General features: G+C 39.1%; 1 protein-coding gene and 1 long non-coding RNA gene across 3 annotated transcripts in view; one reads left to right on the forward strand and one right to left on the reverse strand.

The window, feature by feature from the left end:
* rspo4 (R-spondin 4) overlaps nt 1-6801 on the reverse strand; it is a gene marked incomplete at its 3' end in the record, with an annotated part of 18648 nt that extends 11847 nt beyond the window's left edge. Inside the window, 1 exon segment of the mRNA XM_014015349.1 lies at nt 6697-6801. Within this exon segment, the coding sequence (XP_013870803.1) occupies nt 6697-6781 (85 nt within the window).
* The window catches only part of LOC106522366 (uncharacterized), a 14896-nt gene extending 7480 nt beyond the window's left edge, over nt 1-7416 (forward strand). The window contains exons 3-4 of one of the 2 annotated variants that reach the window (XR_001310772.1): nt 2339-2437; nt 6617-7416. This is a non-coding gene — a long non-coding RNA (uncharacterized LOC106522366). The remainder of the gene's footprint in view (nt 1-2338; nt 2438-6616) is intronic. The other variant, XR_001310771.1, reaches the window with a different exon arrangement.
* Nucleotides 7417-10212: the final 2796 nt, after the last annotated feature.

The raw sequence follows: 10212 nt of genomic DNA on the forward strand, positions 1-10212 counted from the left end.
CAAAAATATTGGTGGTATTTTTTGACGGTGTAACTTTACAAACGGCACCTGATAGTGGTATGGAGGAGAAATCAGGACAAAAATCACCATCAGTGAAAGAAACTGACTTAGTGAGACAAAACAGCAGCAACGATAAAAGATGGTTTAACTATCAAAAATAAGAAATATTTCTTTTAATAAACTGAGTTAAACTTGTTTTACAGCAGATATTAACACAAATACTAATTTTTAAAACATATTTAAGTCAAATAAGTACAGAAATATTTTTAATATTTAAGAGATGAAAGTGAATAAATAAATGAATTGCGAGTCGTGCGCTCCAACATTCATCTCAGACCCAACAGTAAAAAAGCAGGAATGTTGTAAATCTGATGAGGATGAGGAGGGATATTAAAATCTTAATTTCCCTCAATTTAAAAAAAGAAAAACTGAAAAAACTCAAAGTGTGGGGCTTCAAGTGTAAAATGAAATGTTAAAACATTTTTTAAAAATTGTTAGCAGAGGCTAGCAGCAGCTATTGTCACAGGATGATGACATCACCCTGATATTCTGATGCTAACTTCTGCTAACACTGCTAAAGATAATATTTAAAACCTAAATTCAAAACATGTTCATAAAAACAACTGTGGTCCACAAGTTTGATGTCTTGCAGCTTTAGCTGCATTGGCGCTAGCGGTTGCTATTGTCTCAGGATGATGACATCATAACATGAGCCGAGCACCAACGGCAAAGGCTGCGTTCCATTACAAAACTCCTAAATGTGCACTTCAACATTTAAAGTTTAACTTTAACATTTAGGATTTATTATTTAAATATATTTTAAATATTTAAATTTAACATTTAGAAAAATTAATTAATGAAAAATGTGTTTGGGAATTTTTTAACATTTCATTCTTAGTTTAGTGCTGCATATTAAAGAACCTGAGAATGATGATTTGCCATTAAAACTGAAGAGGCTGATATTCAAGGTGATTATTTGCTAGAGAACAGGTGTGCTGAATAATAAACCAGGTGCGCAGATCAAGCAAACAAAAAAAGCTTCTGTAATGTAAAACAGGAAGTTAGCTCAGCTGCTAACAAAACCAGGATTATCAGATCAGTGACCCAGTGTGAAGGTGAGCGACCGTGTCGTTCAAGATGGCCGCCACGGCTAATCGACCTCATCAAACACACTTTGTCATTTTTAAAGATATTGAACAGAAATTTGGTGTTTTAGCAGCTGAAAGTCTCCCAACACGTAGCCTGAGCACTAACAGCTGCAGAAGATGTTGGTGGGCGATGTGCCCCACCTGGAAACTGGTTTTAGAACCGGACCGGTTCACAGCTGCAGAACTTTTCACTCCGATTGCAGGATATTAAGCAGAAGTTGTCAAAAAAATAAAAATAAACAACACCTGGCTTTGTCTCAGAACATCTTTTTTTAAGGGGATCCCTGAGTAGTTGTAACATTAGACTTTATTTGATAAACATTTATTTTAACTGTAAAATAAAGACTGTAAAAATACTGTAGGATGTTTAGTTTTGTAAATTTTTAAAAATATATTTTAACACGGACGGAGCCATTTTATTTCCACGCAAAGCATTCTGGGTAAATGATGACGTGGATAGGTCCTCGGTGCGAGGCTGCTAGCGAGCTATATCCACCCTGAAGGTTAATCTTGGACAATATCTGATGATCGACTCTTTTAAATGAAACCAGAGAGCGTTGACAGAGAGGAGAAGGTAGAAATGACTCTGCCTGGAACTGAAAATATGGATGGAGGATCTCATTGATAAGAGAATGTGTAGCGCTGAGCTAATACATATATATGGTGATAGCATCGGGGCTAATGCTAAAGCTAACAGGCTAATCTGAGGTTGTTCTTCCATGAAGCAGCTCTGTTGTCCTCCATCCATATTTTCAGTTCCAGGCTGAGTCATTTCTACCTTCTCCTCTCTGTCAACGCTCTCTGGTTTCATTTAAAAGAGTCGATCATCAGATATTGTCCAAGATTAACCTTCAGGGTGGATATAGCTCGCTAGCAGCCTCGCACTGAGGACCTATCCACGTCATCATTTACCCAGAATGCTTTGTGTGGAAATAAAATGGCTCCGTCCGTGTTATAATATATTTTTAAACTTTTAGTTTAAAAATGATAAAAACTAAACAGCCTACAGTATTTTTACAGTCTTTATTTTACAGTTAAAACATGTTTATTAAATAAAGTTTAATGTTACAACTAATCGGGGATCATTTTAATCGTCTTTATGTCAACAAAACAAAAACAAACAAACAAATAAAAACAGCAAATCCCTTTAAAACGAATCTTAAAAGCAGTTTCTTTTTCTTTTTTGGCAGAAATCTCAAACAACATCGCTGCTTCTAAAGTACGACAGGCCTCATCAGCCGGTTCTGACAAGACCGGTCCAGAAGTGAAAACTGGGCCGGAGCCAGGAGGTGAGTTTGGACTGAAAGTGGTTACACACAAAACAACAGAAAGATAAAACGCATCGAGTTAAAATCAAGGTTCTGCATCAAGACTTTTGCACGGTTCTGGATCCAGACTTTACGAAGCATGTTTGACCCCGGACGTGTTCGAGGCACGTTCTTCCACCAGAACCGCCGGTGGACCGGCTCAGGTCTCGACCCGAGGGTCCTGCTCACATGTGCCATCAATCTGCCGCCGTTCAGGAGCTGCAGAGGAGCTGCAGGTTCAGGTGGCGTAAAAACAGCGACCCCCCCATGACCTCTGAGTGGGAGCGTTGTAACGAGCACCAGGTGTAACCAGACCTGATGGAGGCGGGGAGCAGAAACTTTTACTCAACAGTTTTTGAACCAAACTTCAAACTGCGAGCAGAGTTGGATGTTTCAGGTCCACTCAGACGGAGCTAAATTCCCACAATGCATCAGGATGTGTAACAGAAACCTGCTGACGGGTCAAAATAAACACGACGCCTCCGATTCTTATGAAAACCTGAAGCTTCCTAACGTGTCGTTACGTAACTCGGCTCAGCAGAGAGTCTCTCGTTTTGACTCGAACAGGAAACTGCAGGATTTTATCTGTTTTTCCTGTTTGGTTTTAAAGAAAATAATTTTAATCCTTTGTTTTCAGGCGTCGCCACGCTGAGCGAACTCACGTCAGATTTTAGTCGATGTTCTCCACGATAAATACACTAAATCAGTTCTATGGAAAAGAACCCGTCCAGAAGACCTACTGTATATAATTTTTTTCTTTTTGTTTTTTTTTACCTGGATTACTGAGATGCATCAGGACAACCACTAAACATCACAAACATGAAGTTTTTAGTCCTGTCTGTGTCTGAAAGTGAGCAGAAATATTAGATTTTAAATAACTTTAGTGACGGTCGGGCTTCACGGTAAATAAACGAGAATTCGGAGTACGGAGTCTCAGACGTGTCAAAATAAAACATATTTACAGAAACATCAGTTTTTCGAGGTTTTGAGTGTTTGAGGCTCTAAAACTTATAAAAATAAAATCAACAACTTCAGGTGAATGAAGTGACTTCCTGTTTCAGAAGATAAATTAAACAAATTAGAGTCTCGCTCACCTTTCTGTATCATTTTAAATAAATCGGAGAAACAGGAAGAGGAAATAGAAAAGAGTTAACTTCCTGTTGAGCCTGATCAGCAGCAGGTCTGTTTGTCGGCGTGAAGAAATAAAAACAAATCAAACAAAAACCTGTTTCATCTTTTATTAAATTCTAAGAACAAAAACATAACTAATAAATTAATTAAAACTTTGGTTTTGTTCAAAACTATAAATAATTTTGATTGCACTTAAAAAAAACGGCCAAGAATCAAATGAAATTCACTCTAAACTAAAACATGAACCCAGTGAGAGTTTTATCGTTTATTAAATTATTATTAAACATTTTGTCTGAAATCTGAATAAATCTGATTATTATTTCTGTCAGAGTTAAAGAAAATGTTTGCTTCAAGTTTTAAATTCACTGTTTTGATTTTAGATAGAAATTTAAGTTTCTGAGCTGCGAATCTAAAACTTGCTTTTTCATTAAAAAATTAAAATAAAAATAAATGTCGCTTTTCAAATGAAAACTCTGAAATGTTTTTTTTATTAAATTGTATTTTAGATCAGTATTTTTTTGTTTTTATACGTTACGATAATCTTTCAATTTTCGAACGTTTGTTTCCTGCTGAAGTTGAGTTTATTTGTTGAGCAGGAAGTGCCTTTTAAAAATAAAAGCCTTTTATTTGGATTCATCTGTTTGCAAAACAGCTTCTTTCATTTCTCTACATTTTAGACAAAATTTTAAATTTAAAAAAAATCTGAGAAAGTTAATGTTTTTCCTTACTGTAAGACTAAAGGAAGTCCTGGTTCTGATCCAGAGGTTCTGATCCACACCGGTCCAGAACCCTCCAGTCTTCAGTCTCTGATACTGTTTGAACCAAGGCGTTTTAACCATAAATCACCAGAAAATAAAAATATTATATTCCTTTATTTTGTAAAATTATTTTAAATTTATGATGTCATTTTGTAACGACACAAAAATCGAAGTTATTTTTTTTAAACTGCAGAATTTGTCGGCGGTTTTTAGTTCGATTCACATCGAATGACTTTTTAAATTATATAAAAAATAAAAATACACCATGTCTGTTTGTTGACTTTAGTTACGTAAATATAAAAAACTTCATTTTTGATTAAATGTTTGGATTAAACTTTATTTAAACCGATTTAAAACTTGTGAAAAGTGTTTAAAATGATTAAGACCAATTAAATAAAAAAGCTAAATGTGTTTAAATTCATCCGAACTGTTCTGACTTCACTGTTAACTTCATTTCTGAAAACTAATATTTAAATAAAAGAAATTAAAGAAATTGAACTGAGTGAAGTCAGGTTTTATTTGAATAAATTGACTTTTTGTTTGCCTCAAACTGAGCTTGAATCAGTTAGAAAAAAATTTTTCCGTAAAGCTTCAATAAATCTGAACTAAAACTGAAACAGAAACAAAAAAATCAACAAACTTTTCGTTCAGTTGAACCAAAAATGTTGTCCTCGACTCGACTCGGCGGTTATTTTTGACGCAGATGTTTTTCAGTGACAGGAATGTGGAGAACAGAACCAAACCCATCAGTCGGTTCTGAACTTCTGGTTTTTGCTGTTTGAATGAATAAAAACAGATTTTCAGACGTCAGAATTTAAAATGTTCAACGATCAAAACGTTAACGGAGAAATGACGACGGGTCGGTTCTTCCTTCGGTTAAACTCCAGTTCTGATTCAGGCCCGTTGGTTTTACAGTCACTGATCCAAAAGAACCGACTGACAACAGAACATTTATAAATAAATAAATAAAAATATTAAAACGTGAAAAAATCTAAAGAGTTTTTCCACAAACACAAACCGAAGCCTCCATCAGGAGCTGCAACCAGTTTTTCACCGTCTCGTATGACAAACATGGAAACGGTCCCACCTGCCCGGACGGTACCGTCACCCTGAAACCCAACACGCCTCGGTTCTGTTCGGGTTTCAGGAGGAACCGGGTCCAGATGCAGCAGGGTCTCAGTCAAACGTAAAGAAACCGGTTCTGACAGGAGGTGGAGCAGCTCTTGCAGCTCACCTTTGACCTTTCGGGCCTAAACTCTGGACCCAGCTCCGGGCTCTGAGCCGTTAGCGTGGCCCGTCTTAATCCCAGAATCAAACCCGTCTCTTCGACCCGAACCTTGTTGTTCTGCTGCGACCCGACGGCCCCTCACCAGCAGGTTGTGTAATGCAGCCGGACCCCCCTCACTTATGAGTAAATTCTTGAGGAAATGCCAGACGCTGGCGAGCGCGAGGACCACCACATACCTGTCTGGGCTCGGGTTTTTACAGGCGGGTCGGTTTAGGACAGGGGTCTGCAACCTGCGGCTCTGGGGCCACATGTGGCTCTTTGGTCCCTCTGCAGTGACTCTTTGAAAATGTGACCAAACATAACAGAATAGTTTTTTTTTATTTTATACCCACAACAGAAATCAATTTGTACACAGTATGTGATCAGTACTACTCATAAAAAAATAAAACATGTTAGCTCATGCTAACCTCTTGTTTACTTAATTAATACAACTTATTTTTCTCAAATCCATCAGAATTACCTTTTAAAGAATTTGAAGACTACATAATAATAAGAATTAGAAGGAAAAAAATGCCTGAATAATTCAGTTGTAGTAGTTTTTATGAAATTTGATATAAATATACAATATTTTTCTTGTTTACATGAAAACGTTCTTTTTATTTGTCCTGATGTGTATAATAATAAATAATATTATAATAATAGCAATATTTTTTAGTTTTATAACGTCCCCTCCACTGACCGTGAAGGTTCCCGAAAAGGCCTTGAAAAGGCCCGCGGACCACCAGTTGATAATCACAGTTGTGGCTTGTTTTGTGGCTCTGGACACATTTTATTAGCGAGACAAGGAGCAGAAATGGCTCATTTGATTGTAAAGGTTGCAGACCCTTGGTTTAAGAGGACTCGTTAGGACTAGAGCCGAGCAGCCGAAGCGATGAGGAAACAGCCGAAGCGATGAGGAAACAGCCGAAGCTCTGGATGCTGTGAGAAGCAAGAATTAAAGCAGGAAAATATGCTGTTTTTGTTTTTCTTCCTGGTCTCCTGCAGAGAGCTGAACTCTGCACAAACTGAAGCTTCGGCTCTGATCCTGACGAGTTCTGCAGGAACTGGGTCGGGCTCGTACTCACCGCTCTGCTTCTGCAGGACGCCGGACCCCACCCGGACCACCTCACACAAAAAGGACATCACAAACGCCAAGAGTCTCAGATGCATCTGGGCTGCTGGCAAGCGCCCGCTTCAGCGCCGGGCTGCGGACATCTGCGGGGTCTCTCCAGCAGGGCCGGGGATGAGGATGGAGACGGGACGGTCTTCTCGAGCTCCAGAGATGGTTTGGTTCTGATGCGAGGAGACAGGAGCTCGTAGCGCCGAGCTGCTTCCTGACACTGGCAGATTTCGGGGGGAAAGCTCAACGTTTAACTGTCAAAATTGCGATAAACGAGCTCCACTTATCCCCTCGCCATCTTTAACCCTTTCCAGGGCGAGTGCTCGGGGCCTTAAGTGGTTCCACATTTCACCCTCCTCCTCCTCCTCCTCCTCCTCCTCCTCCTCCTGCTCCTCCTGCCTCTACCTATTGTTTTTCACTCTCTTAGTCGTAGTTTTGCTGTTTGCACTTGGCAGCTTTGTTTGCTGTGATCCCATGAACTGTGAGCAGACAGTGGAGCTAATTTGACCTCCAGGAAAGACGAGCAGCTGCAGAGGCCGGCCTTTAATGGAAGCCTGTTGTGTTGCTCCAGCTGATTTGTTGCGCTTTTTTTAGGTCAACATTAAAGAAAAAATCCTCCCGTTGGTTAAAGCTCTGTCAAACTTTAACATTTTAAACAACTAATAAACATTTCTTTATGATTAAATAACTCATAGGTTATAAATTAGACCATGTTTGTTGTGTTTCTCCAGACGGATGTTGTTCTGCACTGCATCTTGATGTTGTGTGTGAACGACAACAAACGAGTCTGATTCTGATTAGGCTGCTGCCCCCGAGACCTGACCCCGCATAAGACCCAGATTCTTTTATTGTCGTTCAACACAACATCAGAGATGCACTGCAGAACGACACTACGACAGAAACAGCCTGACAAACTATAAAACAATGTGGAGCTCAAAATACAAAAATTAAACAAAGTAAACTGACTTAGGCATATAAAAACAAACACAAGAAGTATATAGTAATAAAATAAAGTAGAAACAGTGAGGTAGAATTCCGATCAATATCGAGGTAGAGGTGGTTTAAATAAAAGATATGTAGTAAGCAGGGCTGCAGCGATACAGAAAATTCACGGTTCGATATATTTTAGATACAAAAAAGAGAAATGTCCATGCCCCTTTTAACTTGTAATTTATTTAAATTAATTATGAACATTTGTTTAACCTCAAAAGTCCAGTTTTTTTAATTAAATGTTGCTGAAACAGCAAGTTTCTCAGTGGATCTGTGCTCAAAAATACAGCCTAGGTGGAGTAGTCGAACACAGATCCACTGATCCTTCAACACAGAGCATCTTCAGAAGACAAGTTGATAAAATAAATTTTATAAATCTGTGTTGTTCCATACATAGTGTGTACTGAACCTAAAGCACTGTTCGATACAGGTACATGTATTGTTGCAGCCCTAGTAGTAAGGTGTGTACATTTGCATTTGTGTGACATTGTGTGTGCAAAACAGTGAGCAGGTAGATGGGAAGAAAACGGACGGAGGGCCCTGAGATAATTTATATAAAACCCAGTTCAGCTCATGTGAGCTGTTTAAACTCTGACTCATTTTAAATCCCATCATCATCATCGTCGTTTCTCAGTCCTATAAAAGTCCTCCTGACTCGTCTCCAGGTCACAGTGACCCGGCTCACCTGCTTTCATCGTGAAATGGTGAAAAGCTCTCCAAAAACGATGACTCTGGCGTGCTAACGATGAGTCTGACATGCTAACCATGACTCTGGTATGCTAACGATGACTCTGGTATGCTAACGATGARTCTGACATGCTAACGATGACTCTGGCGCACTAACGAAGCCCACGATGAAGAGCAACGACCGTTAATGAAAACCCGACCCCCCAGGTGTTCTGGGTCCAGGTCCTGATTAGTCTCTCGTTCTGAAAACTCCCTCAATAAATTCCAACTTTTGCACGAATGTTTGTTGCAAAACAATAAAGCATTCGTCCCATAAGTGTTTAAAGCATTAAAATCCCACAGATTAATAAAATGAGAGGCGAGGAGGATGAAGACGTCCCGTCCTCAGCTGTAAATCTGACAAACGTGGGTTTATTTGGCTCTGCTGGGAGGTTTCTGTTCTTCCAGTCAAACCTGTCACTCTCACTGGTTTCTGTCATCAATTTTAACATCAGAATCTTAAAACTTGGCGCTTTATTAAAAAAAGAAAGAAATGAAATTTAAAGTGTTCGAGCCAACATGTGGCTGCAGTCATGTGGCTTCCACTTTGACTCACAACCATTTCTCGTGTCTCTTTAGTCACAACTTTTACGGTTTAATGTCTCTGTTTTGTTCGACACAAACGTTTGATTCACTTCCTGAGTCTCAGCAGATTTTTGGGCCGAACTTCACCTTTTGATTTGCTTTGAGCTTTTAAACTGAGAAACTTTTTCTTTTAACGTCATCGAATCAAACCGAGCGGCTTCAGAAGAAACAAAAATTAATTTCAAATGAATGTTTGTCTCATATTTAACCAAAAACAACCCAAACATGATGGAAATATAGTTTTTGTTTAATTAAATCGGAGCTGATCTCCTCACATTTCCATGAAATCCCACAAACATTTTCAAAATGCTGCTCAAGCAACGCTTCATTTAGAGGAATAAAAAAACTTGTTTTTAGGGAACTCCTTACGTAACTAAATATCAAAGCAGGTCTTTATTGACAGCAGGCTCAGCATGGAGACTGAAAACAAGCTCAAATATATATTTATAAATCCAGCGTCACTTTAAGTTTATGATTTTTTTTGTTGCAAAAGTGAAGAAAACTCTTCTTGGTGTTTCCTCCTCTGCTCCAGATGTTTTTCATTTCCTCATGAAAACGCTGTGAGGATGAATTCTTCTCGAGCCGAGGTGTTTAGGGCTTCGTTTATGCGAAGCGTTCCAGTTTCTGTGGTCGGGTTGGGGGGAGGCAGCGGGTCCGGGAGGGAACCCCAGACATCCCTCACTCCAGATCCTGATGTGGTCCCCGGACCACAGGGGTTATATAATCCCTCTGAAGAGCTCCGAGGTCTTCCCCAGGGCTCTGAACAGGAACATCCTAATGGTTTCAGTCCAACTGAGAGCTCCATCTCTGGCTTTATTCTCCTGGACCGAACTGACAAACTAAAACAAAGTGTTAAAGGGATCCCTGATTAGTTGTAACATTAGACTTTATTTGATAAACATTTATTTTAACTGTAAAATACTCAGCCTGGAACTGAAAATATGGATGGAGGACAACAGAGCTGCTTCATGGAAGAAGAACCTCAGCTTAGCCTGTTAGCTTTAGCGCTAGTACTGACGCTATATTGCCTTATACGTATCTATTAGCTCAGAGCTAGCACGTCAAACAAGCTAAACTGAGGTCCTCCATCCATATTTTCAGTTCCAGGCTGAGTCATTTCTACCTTCTCTCTGTCAACGCTCTCTGGTTTCATTTAAAAGAGTCGATCATCAGATATTGT

Source organism: Austrofundulus limnaeus, unplaced genomic scaffold, assembly GCF_001266775.1.
Source record: "Austrofundulus limnaeus strain Quisiro unplaced genomic scaffold, Austrofundulus_limnaeus-1.0 Scaffold127, whole genome shotgun sequence".
In the NCBI taxonomy this organism is placed as follows: domain Eukaryota; kingdom Metazoa; phylum Chordata; class Actinopteri; order Cyprinodontiformes; family Rivulidae; genus Austrofundulus; species Austrofundulus limnaeus.